This window comes from Periophthalmus magnuspinnatus, chromosome 22 (genome assembly GCF_009829125.3).
Source record: "Periophthalmus magnuspinnatus isolate fPerMag1 chromosome 22, fPerMag1.2.pri, whole genome shotgun sequence".
Lineage (NCBI taxonomy): Eukaryota > Metazoa > Chordata > Actinopteri > Gobiiformes > Gobiidae > Periophthalmus > Periophthalmus magnuspinnatus.
In genome coordinates this window covers 9,854,032-9,877,448 of record NC_047147.1, presented here as the reverse complement: position 1 = coordinate 9,877,448, position 23,417 = coordinate 9,854,032, and the positions used below count along the sequence as shown (strand labels likewise).

General features: G+C 36.9%; 1 protein-coding gene across 1 annotated transcript; it reads left to right on the top strand.

Annotated features, from left to right (window-relative positions):
- Nucleotides 1–9,887: 9,887 nt before the first annotated feature.
- kcnk5a (potassium channel, subfamily K, member 5a) lies at nt 9,888–22,089 on the top strand. The gene is made up of 5 exons (XM_033988091.2): nt 9,888–10,436; nt 17,996–18,107; nt 18,462–18,628; nt 18,733–18,901; nt 19,242–22,089. Exons 1-5 carry the CDS (start codon nt 10,251–10,253, stop codon nt 20,171–20,173), a joined length of 1,566 nt encoding a protein of 521 aa, XP_033843982.1. The 5' UTR covers nt 9,888–10,250; the 3' UTR covers nt 20,174–22,089.
- Nucleotides 22,090–23,417: the final 1,328 nt, after the last annotated feature.

Genomic DNA, 23,417 nt, shown 5'->3' with positions numbered 1-23,417 from the left:
ACACTTATGATTAAGTAAACTCCACAAAACCAGAGGGGCCTTATGTTCACCATAGCTGATAATGTGACCAATACAAAACCAATGTGGTGATATTTTGATAAGATAAACAGTAACCAGGAAAACACCATATTGTATATCCATAAAAGTTCTATCTTTGTAATTGGTTATTTATAACAGAGGTTTATTGCCTCCGAACATTTTTTATACCTCATTAATATGTCATTATCATTTTAGCCCTAGTTACATGAAATCAAAAAAGATAACAATGTAAATGGAAATGACATAATTTGGCCTGCATTGAAGGTCTGAGAGGCAGCTCATGCCTGGTGGAGATTTTATACTACACACCCCAACAATCACAGAACAAGTTACTACACAAACACCTATTTAGTATTTGGGGGAACTACAACTCAAGTAAGAGTTTATAAGAGTAACTGTCTGTATTATATAGAATGGAAAGGACAAAATATTAATGCACAAAATTTGGTATTTTCAAAGGATGAATCACATAATATTTGAAGGAGTGGTGCAGAAAAGGCAAATGTTTAATAATTAATTTAACACATAAAGCTATTGATACAGTCTTACTCACAGTGGAACAATAAAACAAAATCTTGACTCAAGTAAGAGCATTGTTACATGTCACAGTAAAATACATTATTCAAGTAGGAGTACTATCCACCAGCAAGGAGTAAGTGTCTTGCCCAGCGACACAATAAAAATATGCAATACAGGATTGGAGAAGTGATTCCACAACCAAACGTTCAAATATAACATGTTTGCTTCTACCATCTGAGCTTTCACAACATATTGTTTAACATAAAGTCCCAACCATCTGACTGGTTTATAAAAGTTAATTGGTTAGACAAGATTTAACTGCACGTTTTATTGTCACTGGTAAAAACTGTGAATTAACTACAGACTGAAGCTAAACATGTGCTAGCCTTTTGATAAACTACAATAAAATGGTGCCACTCTGTAGTAGATTGAAACATATTTGTCTTTATTATATTAACTATCTTGCAACTATGCTATTAAATAAAGAGTTGCAATACAGATAAGGTTGATACACTTTGGACTCTCATATAACCACATGGATTATGAAGGTTTATTCTGGGATGTCCACGCTGTTGATCCCTGTAAAAGCTGTTAAAGTCCCTTTAGTGTACAATGCAGAGTGTGATAGTACCAGGCTACAGTGACATTTCCTTTTAGGCTTTGGGCTCAGGGCAGACACGGACATGCCTCAGCAGGAGAAAACAGTGCAATATAAACAACATCTACAGCATATCCAGCAAACAATTTCACAAACTAACTATTTCATTACTAGTTAAACACATTCAATCTAATAAATGTCTATACAAGGAACAGAGATACAATTTGCACCTTTATTGTTTTTGGTCTGAGACTACATTCACATCACAATCACATTTTCTGCCTGAATGTGACTTGGATCTGATGTTTTCATGCCACTGTGAACAGCCTGGTTCTGATTTTTTCGAATGTGGAAAAAAATCTGATTTGAATCTGATCTTTTGCAGTGTGAGCACAAGCCACATTTATCTGACTTTAACAGCCCTGAAATGCTACAGGTGCCAATATTTTTCAATGGAAAGGCAGAAATAAAGCACGTTTAAACAATTAAACGTCTGCCAAACAACAATGAAGTGAAGCTAAAAAGTGCAAATACAGTGAGGTTTTAAACTTAATTGGTATTTTGGGAAAGAAAGTGTCACAAAGATAAAATATCAACTTTTGCTTATTTAGGGTGAAAGAAGATGATACCCATTTTTTGAAAAGAGTGTTGCCAATAGGAGGTCGCTCACTAACAAGCTAGTTTTTCTAAATCCAAAACAAGATACTAAACAATATATAAAATAATCGTTCCTATCTTGCCACTAGCTATGGCACTCCTTTCCTCTTCAGTTTTGAGTCTATTTTTAGGGTCCCAACTGTTCCTTTATTTCAACTAAATATATATTTGAGCATTTTATTGCATAATCAACTAATTTTACACTATTTTTACAATTATGCAACTCGGCCAACAAAGATTTTCTATTGTGGATTGCTGTGTATCTCTACTATTGATAGGATATGCAGCAGCTTTTGTAAAGACAAAACAGGAAATGAGGAAGAAAAAGCTGACATTAACGATAGAGCATCAGGGTATTTATCTTTATAGTTCTGTAAATGGTTTCTTCATAACTTGTATCTTAGTTTTTAAAATAAACATGGATCAAGATACACCTAAATGAGATTGTAACATTTGGGCGTGTCCCTCGGATAGGATGAGATGGACTTTTACTTGACTTGTCTGCGTGCCAATGAATGTCTGGAAATATTAATGCGACTAACAAGTTTTACCACATATTTCTCAGAAACAATGCAGCTTCCAGTTTCCAGTAAAAGTAATAATAAATATCTATATCCATGAAAATATATATATCCATGAAAAAAGTATATATATATATATATATCCTTCTCACCCTCCACGGGCGGTCTCATCCCCTCTTTTTTCCATGCTTGGGACCTTGAGGGTTCTGCGCAGTATCTTTGTTGTCCCTAGTACTGTACTTTTATGGACTGAGATGTCTGATGTTTTTCCTGGGATCTGCTGTAGCCACTCCTCCAGTGTGGGGGTCACTGCCCCGAGTGCTCCGATGACCACGGGCACCACTGATGCCTTCATTTTCCAGGCCTTCTCCAGCTCTTCTTTGAGCCCCTGGTATTTCTCTAGTTTCTCATGTTCCTTTTTCCTGATGTTCCCATTACTTAGTACTGCAATGTCCACCACAACGGCTTTGCTCTGTTGTTTATCCACCACCACAATGTCCAGTTGGTTCACCATCACCATTCTGTCTGTATCTGGAAGTCCCAAAGGATCTTGGCTTAATCATTCTCCACTACCTTTGGAGGTGTGTCCCACCTTGATCATGGGGTTTCCAGTCCATATTCTGCGCAGATGTTTCTGTACACTATGTCCGCCACTTGGTTATGCCGCCCCATGTATGCTTCCCCTGCCAGCATCTTACACCCTGTGTGTATAGATATATATAGATATAGATAGATAGATAGATAGATAGATAGATAGATAGATAGATAGATAGATAGATAGATAGATAGATAGATAGATAGATAGATAGATAGATAGATAGATAGATAGATAGATAGATAGATAGATAGATAAATAAATAAATATCGATATAGATATATACAACATAAAAAATAAAATAATATATTTTAAAGGGGACAATGTCATTTACACACTAAAAGTTGTATTTACAGTGATTTATCTTGTTTCTTTATTAAGTTGTTTTAGTGTTTCTCAAATTGTGGTACATGTCTCACTTTGTAGGTTTGCCTTATTTAGAGTTTTTATCCACCTTTTTGTCCTCCTTTGGATAATTTCTTGTTTAGAATCACAGTGGAAATGATGTCCACTTTTAGATCTGATTTAGCCCTAGACTAGGCTTGAAAAAGTCCTGTTATAGACTTGATTTAGATCTGGCAGTACTCGGAAAGCCAAATGTTTTATTTGGTAATACTTGGTTTGAAAAGTTTGAGAGCTACTGTTTTAGATCAATTCTGAGGGTGTCATAGTTTTTAATTATAGCAGACAAAGGCATTATATGTGTTATTTAAAATGGTGGTATTGTAAATTCTGCTTACATTGTGGTAAAAAAGTAAATATGAATTGCATGCTAGGCCATTCAAAAGGCATTTATTATCATATAAAGGTAAATGTGTGTTAACCGCCTTGAAAATTATAATCCTAAAGACCATAATCCCAATATTTCTTTTCATTCATTATCTAATATAAACACTCTGGTGTTCACTACACATATCACATGCTGAGAGCAGTAAATACAGAAGCAGATTAGCTTAGTGACGTGCGTATTTCCTTCCCACTGAGAAGCGTGGAAAAATCACAACACAAGGTCAAAACAATGGTACAGGGAAGCTTTTTTCCAGTCATTTCACAACTCCCATCACTGAATGCACCTTCACAGGCTAAAAATATGCCTTACAGGAGGATGTCCCGAAATATTGCTTAACAAACAGGAAATATGCACTATAGACAAAAGATGTGTGTGACTATAGTGAGAGCGGATTGATTAAAATGGACAAACTTGGGGTCAAAGATTGAAAGGCTTCAATTGAGACATGTCGATCAAGAACAGTCGATGCGCTGAACGTGAGTAACCTGTTAAGCAATGAGCAAACTTGACCCTCCACTGCCCTGGAAAACACAGACTTCAATCAATACATGTGTTTAGGTACATTACATTTTATAGACAAATATCGCATTAACAACATTGTAGAAGTGTACTGTTGGGCTGCATCAATTTACTAGGGGAAGAACTTCATTGTGTTTTAATTTTTTAAACTTTGTTTGTCTAGAAAAACCTAAATTGATACAATGTGTTTTATGACTAGTTAGTCATGAATTGTGGTATGTTTTTCTGTATTATTGGGAAAAACGTAAGAAGTGAAGGAGAAAATGAGTCATTTTGGTGAGAATCCAGATTACTGTGAAAAATATGTTTTAGAACAGCAGATCTGCAAATCTCTTCAAGTCATTTGCAGTAAGGATTTCACCCGGTTTATTAATTTTGTGTTGTTAAGCTTGGAGGCCTTTGAGCACTGGCGAGGCAAAGATAATGATGCCAAAAAATCATTATCACAATTTTGTTGGAGCCAGATCACAATTTCGATTTCTCGATACTTGCATGTGACAAAGGGCATTGCTGAGGCTGACCAATAGGACACATGGGTGGGGAAAAAGTGCTTTTGTTTGAGCATCGAGCTACATTCAAGGGAAAATTTGTGAATCACAATGTAATAATTTTTATCAAAATAGCATATTGTCACAAGAAATTAGAAGTTTTGAATTGTATATAATTGCCCAGACCCATTGGCAGGGCTAACGCCAGAAGAACATCACTTTTCTTTTAAATTATTATTTATTATTATTATTTCAAATCACTATTGCTTTTTAATACATCTGTTCATTGGTTTCAGCCTCCTGTTATATGGAGCCATTTTGATGACAGCTGACCATTTGAAAGATATAATATTTGTTTTAAATAGTCAATTGCTATAGCAACAATCCTAACTTTTCATCATTCTGAAACCCATGGATACCTCATGAATAGCAAAAAATAATTTAATTGTACGTGGAACCCACAATAACAATGAGTATATTTGTCAAAATAAGCACCTTGTTTAGTTGATGAAATGGTTATTATTGTAACAGAAAATGTAAAAATGTATTGTTCATTGAGTATCACTTTGAAAATGGAGTAGACAATTTGAATTTATGTCTTGCCCAGAGGAATAACAACTATGTTCTCATGCAAGGTTTGAACTGTGACCCTTTCATTGGTAATACTAATCACTGTACTCCCTTTCATGGATACAATACATGTGTTGATGCATCGACTGTATCCTGGCTTGTCTGATGCTGTTTTTCCGGTTGATTTTATCAAGTGAAAATGAACTTCTGGAAGTCCCCTTGGATCCCAGTGGATCTTCTGGTAAAGACCATCGAAGCAGCTTTCACTTCAGTGTTACAGCATGAATCTGAGTATAACCAGTGGTGGAACAAGTACTTGATTTTGTTACTTTAAAAACACTTTCACTTTTCAGTCCAATTAAAAAATGTGGCAGAGTAGAAAGTAGACACCTGCTCTCAAATGTAGAGAAGTAAAAGTAAAAAGTAACCACTTTACTTAAAATAAGTAAATACAGATACCTAAAATGTGTATTTAAGTATAGTACTTTGCTACTTGTACCTCATCACATTCCACCACTGAGTATCACTAACCATCTGCTGCGGTGACCTTGTGTTTTGTAAACTGTTAGAAGAACACATTTATCAACTTTAGTTTATGTACAATGATGACGTCAAATCTGTGTCTGCAGTGACATATGAAAACAGACATCCTTGTACTCCTTAAATGCTTTGGTGATGTCCAGCTCGTTCACATGACCATCTGTGGGCCATCACAAAACTATTCAAAAGGCTGACGCGCCAGAAGGCGACCCCCTATTTTTCACTCAGTGAACAATGGTGAAAACTCACAAAACTTTGCCAACTATTAAAACTTACACTTCTCCCCATTCTGGCGATTTCCAATTTACCATCACTTTTTCTTTACTATGTCTACAAAAGAAAAAGTGACAGTGTTTACATCATTAATCTGGCTGCCAGAGCCATTGTTGTCATTGGTAATTTGAGTTATCAAAATTTGTGACACAAGTCTTAAAGTTTCGGTGCGGCGAAGCCACAAAAATTGCCCAGAATTTTGGATTTTTACAAATTTCTCCCATTTGCACAAACAAACTTCAATTTCAGTGAAATTTGAATTTGAAAAATTAAAATTCTCTCCCCTAAAGCTATTTAATGTGGCAAAAAATGTAATTAACGTCCTCTATAGATAGAAACCAAATTTTATATGGGGAGAAAACAGATTTAGTTTGTCTAAATTTCCTGAAACTTTTCTAATGATAAAATGGCCAAATGGCACAAGGTTAGGCTGATTTCACTCAAACTTTAATTGTGGCTGGACACCGTGACCCTCAACAGATATAAGATATAGAAAGGAGAAAATAAATTATATTAGAAATAAAAAATGTAAAAAAGGTACAATAGTGCCCCCTACGCAATTGGTATGGAACACTAATATTTTCTTTGTCGTAGACATACAACATTTGGTACATATATTCATGACATGCTCTCGGTCAAAAAATTCAATGACGCCCACATCCCATCTCACGTTGTGATGCCACGGCCAAAAATCTGTCCCCACCAATGAGACGTCTTGACAAAAACTTCGATGTAGAAAAAATTAATTTGGTAACAAGATACATCAGGGCAATAGGAACAAAAAATTATATTGTGGTCACGACCCTTTACAGACCAGAAGTCCACATCTTAGATTTTTCATTTAAAAAATCATCACATAAAACACTGGAAAAAACTGTCAGGGTTAGGGTAGGGTTAGGTTAGAAGTTAGGGTTAGGGGCTAGGGTTATTTAAGGGGTTAGGTTTATTTTAAGGGTTAGGGTAGGGTTAAGGATGGGGTCAAGCTCAAGATCAGGGTCATGTTTAGGTTTTATGGTAGGGCTCAGGGTTAGATCTAGGTTCAGGCTAGGGTCAAGGCTTGTCTTAGGTGTTGCAGCTATATTTTTATTTGTACTCCAGAGTGTGTCAGAAGGTTTTAACTTGACAATTAATTAATCAAAAGGTAAAAAAAATGACTTTATTTTGTCTATGATGTTTTTATTACTGTTGATGGTTTAATAATGCACGGTTCCTCTAGAAATACACAGGCCTTTAGTCATTCATACATTTAAGATATTATGTATTATCATTTGATTACTGAATAATTAACACAAATCTAATAAATACAAATTTTGTTTTGTTTTTATATAATATTGTGCAGTCTTACACTGACAACTCTGAAGCAGAGTTGTCTTCAGCTTGTTTTTTTGTTGATGTTGGTAAAGTTTTTACAAATATGCATTAAAATAAAGCGCTGTAAATAGACGAACCCCAAGTGATTCCTGATGTGGATTCACTTTCCTCTGAGTGAAAAGGCATAATAATTTTAACATAATTTTTCTTTCATATAACCATTGTTCATTCATGCAATGTTGAGGTTTTGGTAAATTTCAATAAAATTGCAGCTTTACTCAAAGACACCAAAAGACCAAAGTCACACAGTAGGTCTATTTTTGTGTTTTGCAGACTACCTTCTTCATTGTGTATTGTCTGTGTGGAATACATGGAGGAAGTCATTTGGTTTACCTGTGTGTACCCAGACAACATGGCACCAAAGCCACAATGTTTTGGATGTGCAGAAAGAATCCGGCGATCCTCACAAATAATTTAAACAATTTTGAAATCACTTCATGAAACAATGAACAAGATATGTATGTAATGGACATTGCCTTGTTATGTACAGCTTTTAACTGAAATCGTTTCAGTGCACAGACATAGTGTTTGTCTTGCATTGTAATGGGGTCATGTTTAGGATGTGGAGAGGAACCAGTGCAGAGTGGGTATGGAGGTTATGTAAGCTCCGTTCTTAATGTGTGCAGCAGACGACACCGACCAAAGAGCTGTCTGTCCCTGCACCAGGATACAGCTGAGTCAGCAACTGACAAAGTGCTGCAGCACCCAAACATTTCTCTGTCTCATCCTGTCGTAAATAACTTTGACTCCTTTCCTTTGATGGTGAATAAACACATTTGTTTAATATTTTGTCCTGTCCTGTGATAAAAAAAAATCTATAATGTCTCAAGACACTTTTTTGTCTAATCAAACTAATAATACAGTCAAATGATGATTGTACTCACTACTGTACTAAGTATCAATACCACAATATAATGTGTAGAACTTCTCGGCAATACACATATTAATACAGAGATGCATATTACATGGTAGTTTTAAACAATGTAAGTAAGTTATTCATACATAAATTATGTTCTAATATTAAGTGCAGTTTTGGACTTTGTATTGGGAGCAGTTGAAATTGCCTTAGCTGAAATTGCTATAATGTTGAACAAGTCAATTCAATCCAATCATACAGAGTGTACTTTTGCATTGGTTCTATTTGATTTATCTCAGGGCAACTTGACACAAAATTAAATCTCTAAACTGCTCTCCTTTTTAGGTTGTTTAAAAGACAAGCTGACACATGCATGACTGTGTCTTCTGCCAAACTGTGGTGTTTTCACTTGTAACTGAATTTATCCACTGTCTCCTATATGGTTCAGAAACACTGACAATGATTTAAAAAAGTAGTTCAGCCAAAAGTCATCCATCAATAGAAAGAACCAGGTTATCACAGCATGATGTGAGCTTAGGGAAGGAAGGCTCTGCCAAAAGTGGATCAAAATTTCAATGTCTACTTTAAAATCAAATACTTTCTTTGTCATTTTTTGGCCATGTATATGGACATTCTAATGGTGAAAAAAAACACCAGAGGCCAATAGTGCATGATGCAATGCTTTTCTGTCTTACATTCCAAACATTCCTACACATCCACAGACCACAGTATAGTGAGGGCAGCAGAGACGGTTTGATGCGTCTCTTATCCTCTAACACCTTTTTCTTTTTTCTTGTACCCAGACCTTTTTTGCTGTGCTCTTTATTCATATGTTGTGGTGTTCTAACTTTCTATTTGTATGTTGTATTGTTGCCTGTGGAAGGAGTACAGATGTACATTAGGCATTAGGGCACTGTTGGCATATTTACAATTGTTTAATACAGATGTTCATTAATGTGCATTGTCCCTATCAAAGAAACAAATAAAATAGGGTGTATCTCTGGGGATAGAGGAAACTCACTAGTTTTTAGATTTAACAAAAAAGACTCCTCTTTTCCTCTGAGCAAACAATTAAGCAAAATGGGCAGTAAAACGTAATATATTTATCAGTATTTTATAGACAAGCACATTTCAGGTTATACATACAAGTCACAGCAACACGATTAAAAAGTATTAACCTCAGTTCTTGTATTTTAAGTTTGCATTTAAGATTTAGAATTTACAAATTCCATTCTGAATTATAACCCATTTAAAAGCAGGCTGTATGGCCTATAATTCTCATCATGAAATGCTATGGTTTCATTGGTTCTGAGGTTATGGATCAAAAGGCTACAATTATATTTATTGCGTTAGCCACTAAACCACGTGATTCACATTTGGCTTAAACATTTATCAAAACAGCAACACAAAGTCCTGGACAACTTTGTTCCTTTCCCATTCCTTTGCACACCTGCAGAGCAGCTTCAGTAGCCGTACACCTGTAGATAAGGTGGACACACGGGAGCCCCATCTACACTACTGCCTAGGAAGTTTTTTTTTTCTCTCCTTTCTGGGCGGATCTTGTGCGCGCTCCCTGAGCGCACTACTTTAGCAGCTGCCAGTGCGTCCTCCTCCCGCTGTGCACGTGGAGGCGGTGATAGACAGACAGACTACAACGGAGTCTCGACTCACGGTTAATGCTCAAGTTTAGCTGGTTATGTGTCGTGCCCAATGGTATCCGCGGCAATACTTTTCTCCCACTGTCCAGAGCCACGGCGCGGAAGAAGAAACTTTTGGTGACTTTGGTGAAGCAGCGTGAAAATGCCTCCAGCGTGAAAACTATCTGTTGGGCCATTGTCGCTGTCTACCCCCCTTTCCTGTGTCTTCTTTTCCCCCGTCCCGCGCTGTCGACATTGTTGTCACTTTTACAGAAGTATGGTAGATAAAGGCCCCCTGTTGACTTCTGCTATTATTTTTTACCTGTCCATTGGGGCAGCGATTTTTCAAGTTCTGGAAGAGCCTAATTGGAAGCTGGCTGTGAGAGAGTACGATGCACAAAAGGATAAAATTCTGAAGGACTACCCCTGCCTGACGAAAGATGATTTGAACAGAATTTTAGAGGTATGGAGCTTCAACTTCACTTAAGGCACACTGTTCACATGCATTTGATTTAAGGACATAAATGATAATGCAGAAACCATTTGAGTTGACTTTGTGCACAATAATTCATAAAACATATAAATGCCAAAGTGCACAGCTGAAGACATAAGTGTCATATCAAGCATGCACACGCAGGAGTTGCATACTGCAGTAACTATTTTAATCATTACTACAAGGCATTCGCTGCTTGCGTCTGTAAAGGAAAATAGCAGGATCTTCTGTTTTGCACCAGGTTGTTGCACCTGCTTGGGCATGCCTCAGATGTAAATTGGCCAGCTGTGCGCCACTTTACCAAGAAGGGACTTAGCATTCAACTATCAACTAACAATGCTTACCCAATGAATGAACAGTTAAATCAAGAGCTTTTATTGCCATCACACTTTGCAGACCCTTTCCAACCATGTTAGACAGTTCTGATTTTTAGGTGGATTGAGTGAAGTTATGGCCTCAATAAACAAAAAGACACAGTGTTCCTCGGTTAATTTCTTGTAAAATTTGTAATCTTTTAACCAGTCGTGAATTTTGAGTGGTGATTTTGATCGTTTCCCGTCAGCCTTGAATGAACACAAAGTGAGTAAACAGTGCAGTTCACAGGTGTTTGGCCCCTGCCCTGTTTATTCACAAGGAGCTCCTCTGTGACCTTGCTGCTTGCCAGTTGTTGTAAGACCTCAAAATGTAAACAAACAACATGGCCTATACCATTTTATGCTTATTTAGATTATATTAAGTTTGTCATCTGTTCAAATGATTTCATTAAATGTCATTATTATGTGGCAAAAGCATTTAACCCCTAATAAAAGTCTGTATTATAGCTTAACTATTGCGAGTTTGTGAAAGTGCCTTGGCAGATGTCCAAATTTTCTCTATGCACAGACGTTTGTTTAGGGCAATGTCATGAGTGTGTAGCAAGAAAATCGTTGATTTAAATTGCTTATTATACTTATTTGCGCTATATTTTTAGATATAGATTCAAGACTTGTTAAGTTATGACTTGTTCCCCTTTTTGGGCCCATGAACAGTTGTATTGGGGAAGATTTATTATGGCCCATCCCCCACTTCTGCTGCCTGCTGCCTCTTTTTTGTCTTTGGGGGTCTCTGAAAGGGAATATGTCCATGAACCTCCCCCATTCATAGCACCTCAGTAACAGCCGGAGCACTGCACTGGCCCAAAATTGGCCTCTCGTTACTGGAAAGAATGTTGGATTTGACAGAAAAACAGTTATTTTAGTCTGGTTATTCATGGATGGGTCATTGGAAAGTGGAAATTAGCCGATTTCTTGGTACTCTCATATATCAAAGGGCTTTTTTTTTTCTCTGAGTAACTGGACGGCCATGTTAATATGAATAAGATTAAATAACACAAGCTGCATGAAGCTAAACTAGTAAACTGTGCTAAAGCAGAAATAATTGAGGATTGAATGTCTAAAACTGTAATGCTGAGCTAAACCAAATCTAAACAAAGACAAAAATAATCTTAAATTTAATCTCAATCCCCAAACAGAGGGTTAATCCTGATATGTTGCCCAGTAAAGCTTAAGTCTTATTGTACGATGCCCAGTTCAGCATAAATTTATGAATTCAGGCTTAGCCCATTCCTTAGAGCTCACTCCAGGCTTTTCCAGATCAGGCTCAGCTCTTGCATAAGTTCCCATAATGGCTGACCAAAATTAGCATTTTTTTTTTTTTTATAAGATTGACCAGGTTTATAGTGTTACCAGCCTTTCTGGGACTGCTCCAAAGTATAAATGGGAAGTTAAACCATCACCTAATTAAACAAAATCATAACTGTAGGCAATTGGTTACCACTGTGAAAAGCCTGTTTACTAAAGAGGTTGTCTTCCCACATTTTGAACCATAATTTTAAACCACATGTTTTGCTATTCAGAAAGTTCAGTTTACATTTTTACTCAGTGTATTTAATTTTCCACTGTTTTCATTTGAACCACCTGCTTACTAAAGGCACCCACTCACGCGAGACACTCAAATGTATCAACTTTTATCAGCTTCAAAGTTGGTAGATTTCCACAATGGAAACTCAGCTTGGTTTGTTAGTAGTTAAAAACATATAAGCAGCGTTTACAAGTGAAGGCGACAGTCTTGTTAAAGTTAGTCCTCTGTGTCTCAATAACAGAGTTTGCCATTAACCGTATAATCCTTGAAGTGGTCACAGTTTGTAGATAGGATTTTATGGGCCATCAGTGTCGGCTCTTGTGAGGCTGTTCAAGTGTTCACTTATCTGCAGGCAAATGTAAACTGTTTGTGCTGCTGTATGTCTGACTGTCACCGAACATGAGAATATTAATATTCTATCTATTATTAAACCATATCTAAATTAATTGTGAACAATATCTCAGGGCTGAACATTTTATAAATTTTTAATCGAGATTGAGAGTCATTTCTAATTGTCTCAGCTTGGGGCTTTTTATCTGAGAAGTCGACAGCCAGTCCTGTCAGTAAAAGAACGGTTTGGAAGAAATTTGACTATTTTATTTTTTTGTTAAATGGCACTTACCTCAAATTACCATCTTTAAGTTTATTTATTTATTTATTTTTTGTCTCCAGTGGATGAAACCACCCTCCCATCACCTGACCTTTGTTGCCTGTTGTCACCTGTGCTTTCAGGGGCTTCATTTATAAAGCTTGCTTATGCACTATGCATTGCATAGGGCGCCCTCTCTGCCACGCACACATGGGATTTATAAAACTCCTACTTAGCAGTACTTTGCTTATCTCTTCACCAGCTGGGACCCTGGCTTGTGCTCTCCGCAAAATCTGGAGACACAAGGAAAAGGCAACACCCATAAAGAGGAGCAGAAGTGAAGAGAGTTTGAGGAAGTGTTTGATTAGGAAATCATCAGGAAAATAGGCTGCATCATGCAAAATAATTACATTAAGATTTGTGCATTTAAGCAGATGGCCTGAAACTTGGAGAAGGTGTGACCATAGACTTCTACGTACAGCCTTTGGCTGTAACCCAACACAGAGAGGATGAAATAACGACGTGACCTGAGAGAAAACTTTTCCCTCAAACGGAGCACATGAGTGAGGCTTTAATTTAGCAAAGCATTGGGACTAAATGCAGCTCCAACACTTTGTTTGCTTTTACACACAGCACACCAGAGCGGCCCAAGTCCAAGCATAAGTCTACAGTCCAAACCGGACCCTAACCCAAAGTTTTCCCTGCATTTTTTTCAAACTTGTAGTGCTTGCAAATGAGAGCTTGTTCTCAAGGGCTCATTCTCTTAAGCTTTTATTCATAATTTATGCATGGTCTGTTATAGTTCTTTAAAAAAATGTCTTTTTTGGAAGTCCTATCTATACAAAGGCTGCAGTTGTAACAAAATGTATGTCGTGTGACATATTATGAATACAGTCTGCAAAGACTCTAAAATGTCATGTTCAGAAGTGTGTGTGATTAACTAAATCTGAAAATCATAAATCTACAAGCAATCACACCTAGATATTTTTCCAAAACGGTTCTGCCCTAACCACATGGGCTGTTCTCTAATGTTTTTAGATCAGGAGTTGCAATAAATCCAATGTCTTGCAATACTCCTCCTTAACCCAATTTCTTCACTGGAAAGATTATAAGATTTGACTTTTTGCATCACTAAAACTATTTTCTTTAGCATCCTGGCTGCACATGACTATAATATCACGTTTTATTGGTTGAGTTTTGCAAACAGTTTCAATGCATTCATCAATACAGTGGAATCACATGCTTGAGGTTTACCATAGCCTGTGGTCAGGCCAGAATGAATGAAGCAACTCACTGTTTATTTCAGTAGTCAACTATGTCATGTGCTCTGAGCACTGGTCCAATGAAATCTACTCTTTATTCAGATTCTACCAAGTGTAAATAAATAGCTCAATGTGCTAGAAGGTGGTGGTTGGTCTTGATGTCATGAGCTTAGAGGTGTAAGCAATGAATTATTAAAACAGACTTGTCTTTGATGGGCTCACAATGGCCACTTTCTGGGCAAAAATCTCCGCATGTGCATTTTGATAACATGGCATTACAATGTCTGACATCACTGAAATGAAAAGATTATTTTAGAATTTCCTTTGACCAAAATGCAAAATTTCTAATATTGATGAATTAAAAGGAAGGGGTGGAGTAGCCAAAAAATTAACTCGCATAAGAGTACAGTTACTTAAAAAAGAAATTACTTGATTAGAACGACTGTACATAGTATTTGGGGAAGGTACTACTCAAGAGTATCTGGATGTAAGATCAGGATGCATCGCCAAACTTGCTAACATCATAACTGCTAAATGTTCTGCTTAACAGATACAAAACACTGGGATCATTTTTGCTTTTCTAAAATTGTCTTGTATTAAAAGTTTTCCAGCTCCAGAAGGAAGCTGTTACAAAGTTAATGTGACACAAAAATGGCTAGACGGACCATGTTTACTCTGCAGTTAACAGTGAGTGCAGTTCTAACAATGTTGTGTTTGACCATTTGAAGTGGAAAAAAAAAAAACAATAGGAAAACAAGTAGTGTGTGAGACTGGTCTGATAAGAGTCGGCTTGTCCTAGTGCTTTTTTTTTTTTTTTTTTGTAGTTATCAAAATGATCCAAACTGCTTGCTTTGCACTACCATATACCATAAAAGTGATGGTCTTACTTTCATAATTGAGAACCTGAGCCAGCAGAATGCCACTGTTATGTGTATAAACATGCGTGTCAGCATCTTTTATGACCCGTTAAAATGACCACTGAAAGAATTCTGGGGTAAAATTATTGTTAAGGGAATTAAAACCTGGACTTGTTGAACTTCCAATTAGGGCTGGGCCAATATGGCAAAAAATAAAAAATCTAAATTGTTTGATTATCTTTATTTTGGAGTTTTTAAAAAAAAAATTGGTGAAATCATCTTAATTCCATAAACATACAAACAAAACATACTTTGAATCAGTGCCATTTTAAAGCAAGCAAACAAACAAAAAAGGTAAAATGTATTTCTCCAATGTCCAATCTATAAATAAACCAAGCTGCTGATTGATGATTTGAAACAATTGTTTCCTGATTTGATTTAAAGTTTGATTCATTGTACAGCTCTACCCAGTACACTCTGATAATTATAATGTACCATTGAAAATTGCTTTTGCCAATAAAATATGTTACGTAGTTCAGCTTTATGAATGTTTTTATATTTATTTATAGTTCAGCACACCAGGCTGGACTCCTTTGGTGGTCTTTGGTGTTGAAGTCCCACAGATAACCTGGCTAGTTTAACCACTTCCTCTGGAGCTACTCAGCCTTCACGCACAAAGTCTCTTTTATCTGCTTCATGTGGCAGGCTTTCTCTCGTTGTTCTCAGGGTTATCTGTGACCTGTGATGGGTATGACTTGACCCCAGGATGACCTCTGACCTTTAGGGAACCTCATAGGTTATTTACAAGCCACTCTTTGTGCTTGGTGTCAACTCCTATGGATGTAACAATGAATGAGTGTCACAACTTTATAGGGATGTAACAATGTAAAAAACACACGGTACAATATTATCATGATTTGCATCTTACGGTGCAATATTTATTGCAATATTTTGTAGAGGCTAATAAAATTGTAGATGGGATATTTTTTCCTTTTAAAATACCTTTGAAAGACTTTGGTGCGAATCATTACTTGTAATTCAAAATACATATACATGTATTGTGACAGCCTACGATATTGTGAGACCTTTGACAATATGATATCACAATATTTTGGTTATTGTTACATCCCTATAATTTTAGAGAGAATCTACACAATGTTTTTTGTAAACTCCTGGGTCTTGAATGCATTGTTCTGTTGCAGTGAGGCTACATGGTAGGAAAACTATGTAATTTTCATATATATATTTTAGGCAGACAGAAATTCTTGTTATTACACTTTTCATCTTTAAAATATGAAATATAATAAATATATAGTAATGTAATATAAATTAATACAGTTCCTTGTAATGTGCATATTAATATTGGCCCAATGTGAAGATTGGTTTGTCATTTTGTGAATAAGATTATTTTATTTATCAAAATTGTATAAACTTCTCCTTGGGTAATCTTAAGGTCATTGGCCCTTTCCCTCTTTAACAGCAGAGTAAGGTCTAGGTTGCATTTCCGTCATGGCTGCTCTCTGCCCCCATAGCAGTTTCATGTATCAGCAGTTTAGTGTTCAAACTCAAGCATTTTTGTGTCTTTTACATAACAAACTGACATGTGCAAGTCATGCTGATTGAGTTACATAGTTGCAGCTACTTAGAACTACAAATCATTGGGTGGATTACCGTAGCTAAACTGGATTCTTGAGACGGAAGTGCCAGTGTGTCAGTATCTGTTTGGTTATAAAACAAAATGTATCCAAAACACTACATGACCTACAGATCTACAGTGTTGAAATTGTGCCATGAATCTTTTTCTTTTAAGATCATGAAAAATCACACTAGTTTACAGTTTTGCTTATTATGATTAGTATAGTAAACCGACTGACTTTTTCTTTTTTTGTATGTGAATTATGTTATAACAGTACTTAAACGTTGGGCCTCTTATTAGTGTTTGGTAAAGAATACTATTATTTTTGTTGTTTAATCAAAATCCAATTTTACTCCAACTACATTTACATTAATTTTGCAATAAGTATTAAAATAAGTCCTGTATTAAGCTGTTTTCTTTACTTTTTATTGTAGAAATTGGCAGAAAACGGTCAAAAATTATAAATTGTACAACCCACCGTCTCTAGGTGTTTTATATCCAGCTGATTTTGTAATGCTGTAATCCAGTCCTTTCATATTTAGGTGAAAGATTAGCCCATAACCTAATGCGCCTCACATATTGTTCCTTATATACTGTCTGTTTATTCCTCATTTCCACTGCAGTGCCTTTCTTTTTGTGGAGTGTTTTTCTCATCTGTCACTGGTGATGTCTCCCTAAAGTCCAGTGGAGCAGCAGTGTTGTTTTAAGGAGACAACAGACAGCCCCCCTTTCTGCTGCTAATTACAGAGCATTGCAGTCCCAAACCCGTCATTATTAAACCACCAACAATATTCTGCCACTTTTGGGATTACACACATCTTGTAAACCTTTGCATATTTTCACAAAGATTATATTTTCTTGAGGCTTAAAATTGTGCTTAAATACATTGTTTGCTTATTTGGTCATTTCATCCCAACTTACTGAAACATTTGCTCAGCAGCTGATGTAGAATGGACATAAGCAGTGGATTAGTTTCAATGATAAGTTGTACCTGCTTCTTTGGAAATCCTGCGTCATCACAATTATGAAATGGTTGTTTAGGTGCTGTGTGCAGTTTCCTCTTCCACACATGCAGTAAGCAATAGTTAAAACTCTGAGCCCCTTAGGTCAGATCTGATCTCCTGGGTGCACTGTGTCGTTCTGGAGATCACATCAGTTTATCACAGGAAGGATGTGGCGAGAGAAATGGGACATACTTCCGGTCTTTCTTCAAGATGGAGTTTACTCTTGATTACAGTAATTTATATGCTATTTCATATTTTTCCCTTTTCTCTTTATTTACACAGGCTGTATCAGATGCTGCGGGCCAAGGTGTAACTATTACTGGAGACAAAACCTTCAACAACTGGAACTGGCCAAATGCCGTTATTTTTGCTGCCACTGTTATCACTACTATTGGTAAGTACAACAAAAGCTGTCAAAACCTGTTAGGACAAGGTATAAGAGGTGTGTCAAATATAAACAGAATAGTTTATATTGGAACTAATATATTTTCAATTGGCGCATTTGCAGCAACTGCACAACAAATCAAGAGAAATACAATCTTCAGCCTAAAACAGTGTAGGATTTTGCTCATGTTTGATGCAAAATATTAAAATGTTTTTGTTTATTTTTTATTTATAAGGATAGTGCATATCATACAGCCTGACTATGCAAAAAATACATTGTACAAATACATCCAGATACTCTGCTTTTGTATTGCTTTTTACTGTTTTACTTACATATGCAATATGCAATCTCCTCTTCATTCAGGATATGGGAACATTGCCCCTAAAACCTCCAATGGCCGTGTCTTCTGTATCTTCTACGGCCTGTTCGGTGTGCCTCTGTGCCTCACCTGGATCAGTGAGCTGGGAAAGTTCTTCGGAGGCAGAGCAAAGCACCTCGGCCAGTACCTCACTAAGAAGGGCTTCTCACTGGTATGTCCTTTGGCTTTTGATTCCTATTGGACCCTTGTTGTATCTCATGACCTTTTTATCTAAGGATCCTTTTTCTTTTTTGCTTTATTCTTGTTGCGCTGCAGAGAAAGGCTCAGTTTACCTGCACAGCGATCTTCCTCCTCTGGGGTGTGCTGGTGCATTTGGTGCTCCCACCCTTTGTGTTCATGTCCCAGGAGGGCTGGACCTACATTGAAGGTCTCTACTTCTCCTTTGTCACTTTAACTACAATCGGATTTGGAGACTTGGTGGCAGGTAAGTTTACACTTTGATGCTGAGAACAGAATTGTCTTTATGCACTGCTATGAGAAAAGAATTAAGTAGAACACTTGATTTTTTTGAACAGTTTCTATACATGGGAAACAAACTGTGCTAAACTCAGATTTGCAGCTATAAATAAAATGTGATGTAATATTTACTGGTATAAACCACAACAAAATTGAATTTGTGTTTCAATCAGGACATTTGTGGTTTGGGGGTAAAATTTGAGTCTAGAAATACTCCCTATTATGTAAGACCTGCTCTTATCTTTACACAGAACTATACATTCAGTGAAGTTGTAGAGAGTCATAACTGAAATTTGTTATTTGTACAGGAGTGGAACCCAACAAGGAATACCCAACTCTGTACCGCTACTTTGTGGAGGTGTGGATTTACCTTGGGCTGGCCTGGCTCTCTCTCTTCTTCAACTGGAAAGTGCGGATGGTGATAGAAGCTCACAAGGCTTTGAAGAAACGCCGCAAACTCCGCAAATTATCCCTGGACGAGCTGCAGCATTATAAACAATCGCACAAAGCCTCGCTCAGACTACCACCCACTCCAAATGATGTCAATATATTTGGCTTCCTGTCCAAAAAGCAGGAAGGTTACAATGACTTGATCAAGCAGATTGGCGATAAGAAAGACAGTCGGCCTAACGGTTCAGCCATCAATGCTATCTACAGAGTCAAATCAAAAGACATGGGCCGGTCCCAGAGTTGCAATGATGCCCCTGTATTTAATGGTCACACAATCTTAAGTCTAGATAGGTCTCCACGTCAAAAGAGGCGCTATAGTTTTAGTGACCGTGTAACTGTGGCCTTCTCAAAATCAAAGAACTACCTCTTGGGTTCGGATAGTGGTTTATTGCTAACCGAAGACCATGTGGAAGGTGAATCGAGCCCCGACCCGATATTTGAAAACCAGCTTGATAAAGATGCAGATATAGAACATGGTGGAGTGGGCGATTCCAGTAAAAGAACATGGGACAACAAGGAATACCATGCACTCACTATCCAAAATGCTAATATTACTTTTATTGATGAAGAGAACTTTTTAGGCAGTAATTTGGAAGAGGAAGAGGAGGACAATGATTCAAAAGCTAAATTGTCTATAACAACATGTGATGAAAATATTGAAACAAATTCAAAAGAAGAACAAGGATCAGAGTCTGACGAATCTGTCTTTACTAGTGACTGTTCTGAGCACAGCCATTCCTATGAGAAACTGGTAGAGGAATACTCAAAGGAGGACAATACGGACACATGACACAGGGACACTACACATTTTCAAAAATATGTGCCATTTATTTTGATATTAAGAAGAATTCAACATTTCATTGCACTTTTGGGTCGAATGATGAAAGACTGCACAGCCAGAGAATCAAATATTTCAGTGAATGTTTCCTTTTTTGACATTTCAAATTTTAAAGCAAGCAGCACATTTTTCTTTCAAATCTGACATTTTATATTTATGTATTTTTTATATGGTTTGCAAAACACATCTATATTTTTAAGATATTCATATTACCAACCTCTCTCTAGAGTATATTTTGTTCACGATTGTGGAAGTTACAGTCCTTATTATTATTCATCATATTGGTGAGATTTGTAAAATTTCTTAAATGAAGGACTGTGGCTTATTAATGGGTTTATGTCACTAGTATTGCACAACCACATCAAATAAGGACAATTCAAAGTCCTCTTTTGTCTTAAAATGCTGAGCCGAGCTGAAAGGGCTACTTTGTGAAAACTTTGATCTCTTATGTCTGTCTGCTTAGAGGGTTATTTTGACTCAAAACAATATAGTTTTGACTGCGCTTAAGGTCACCAAGCAAAAATGGAACAAGTTGAACATATTTAGCATTTTAGCGAGCCAATGTCATGCATGTGGAAGTCATGTGATGAAATGTGAAAGTGCTGTCAGACTTGAAAGTGAATTTCCTTTGCCTTACATGTGGGTTTACTCATAAATGAGCCTTCCACATGCCCGTGACTGTTTTTATCTACACTTGTGAATAGTTTGCTGCTCGTGGTGTGCTTTTTGGATTGTATGTCTGTCATGAGTAATGGGGACTTTCATGGTCATACTATTTTCGATTTCTTTGTTATTTGCCTCACAGTTGACTTCTGTCTGTCAGGAGCCACGCTCTGGCCTTGTTACTTGTGTTTGTACAGGTCTTGCACTGTCGTGAGTGACTGAAGGGCCTAGGTTAACCTGTAACAGATCAATGGTCCTGACATGTGTTTGGTCATGGGACGGGGGCAGGTGCACTTATGTTTCACTGTGTGGCTGTCAGCACAGGCCTTATATGTGGGAATGTTATTCACTCGAGTTGAGCCTGCTTTCCAATTGCCTAGAGCAGTGTTTTCCAAGTGAGGTCCGGGGACCCCAGGGGGCATCAGTAGCATTGCAGAGAAACCTCTCAAGATTGTCCACACAACAAACAAGAGTTTTAAATAAACTTTACATAAGGTATTTCTTTATATTATTATTATTATTATTATCATTAATTATAATGATTATAAGCTCACATGAATGTTGTTTTAACATAGAAATTTAAGGAGGAAAACATTACATAATCTTTGACATGTAGTGTAAAAAATATATTAGCTGGGCCCTGTGTGATCTTTATATGGTGGCCTGTGGCACAGCAGACTTTGGGAATGGCCTAGAGCATGCACTGAAAACTTGAAACAGTGTTATTTTGTTTTGTACAACTAACGGCCTCTCTTTTGCCAGATTGAATGACTAGTCAAGTGTATTTCTGTAGCTCTGTATAAACAGCAGACCACACTGTCCGATGTGCTCAGAGGTGACTGCAGTCAAACGCCTTAAATCTGCACAGCAAAAGATGAACTTAGTATTTTAGTGACTCACTGAAGGAGCATACCGGGCACACAGGGGCTTTTGTTCCTCTTCCTTCAGTATTCAAGCACAAACCCACCTCTTATATCTTACACTGTCTGTGTAAGGGGCCACCCTGGTACTTGTGAAGACTGAATCCTTGCATGTCTCTGGATAACTGAGACACAGTTAGTCCATGTGTCCTATAACTTTCTTTGTGGTTGTTCTACTGTGGTTGACTCCAATATATGTGCTTGTCATGTATTTTTTATCATTAAATTATTGATGTTTTATGAATGTTAAGCTGTACATTTCATTTATAATAAACATTTAACAAACATTCTTTGTCAGTGGAGTTTATTGGATGTATAGTTGTTTTAGTTATTTCTTCTTTATCAGTTCTTATTACTCTGACATATGAACATTTATCTAAGATGTGTTCCTCAAGGTCAGTTTAAAGTCACACCTAGGGAGGACATTTAGTGAGGATCGGTGACAATATAAAATGGAAGTATTCAAATTATTAGGGTTAGTTGAAAACAAATGGAACATTATTCATTGTAAGTTTTCTGACCTGTAGTTCCTTTGTAACTTATTATTCAGAACCAAAGACTCGGCAATCAAACTAACCTCTTTCTATTCATCTCAAATAAACAAGTAAATCACCCATTTTCACATGGGTGGCATTGTATTATTTACAGTTAAGCAGTATAAACTAAATAATTCCCTATCTTCAGTTTTGGAAAATAAGGTTTAAGTTATGTCCATGTCATTGCTGATGGCAGCTTCTGAAGCAAGACTGCAAAAATGTGCTGAGGCCAATGGAAACCAAAGTGTCCTGTTTCTGTGGGATTCCTCGGACATAAATCAAGCCATTCATTTGTCGCCTGTAAGCCCGTTTCAAGACTAAAAGCATTTTGGTAAAATTAAATAAGTTCAAATAAAATAGATTTTTATAGAACAGATTTACAGAATTCTTTATTGTTCTGTATGGAGCCCCACAAGGCCGCTGGATAAGGAATTAAACAGAATAAGAATGAAATAAAGAGAATCCCAAGAAATGATGTGATCCTTTGATCCCAACAAATGCTCACGTGATCCTGTAAAAGTATCTCATGATCCTGTGAAAGTATCTCGTAATCCTGTCAGAATACATTATAAAATACATTTTAATGCAAGAATTCAGTATTCTGTAACTAAATACATTTTCAAAGTATTCTTTTCATTACTGTGCAGAGATGCAGTTATGATGCTCTTTCCTTCCCTGTCTACCTATTCATTCATTCAATGCAAGGAAGTTTCACAGGATCACAAGATACTTTCACAGGATCACGAGATTTTTATGGGATCATGAGACAATTTACTTGCAAGGACCACGCCACAACAATGGTAAATGATTAAGATATTTATCGATGGTATGGATAGATGTGGTGGCTGGGTTCTTACAATGGGCGCTCTGCCTCAGGCAGTGAGCTCAGCCAATTCAGGACAGCCAAAACATGAATTAAGACGAGTAAAATATGCAATGAGAAGAGGCTGATTGAGGTAATGAACAAAGGAAAGATGGATGAGAAAGGACCTACAATAGAGGGTTGAAATTATGATAAGGAATGGCTGTCCAGGCCAGAATGAGGCAGCACAGATGTGAAATGTGGGTGGAGTAAGA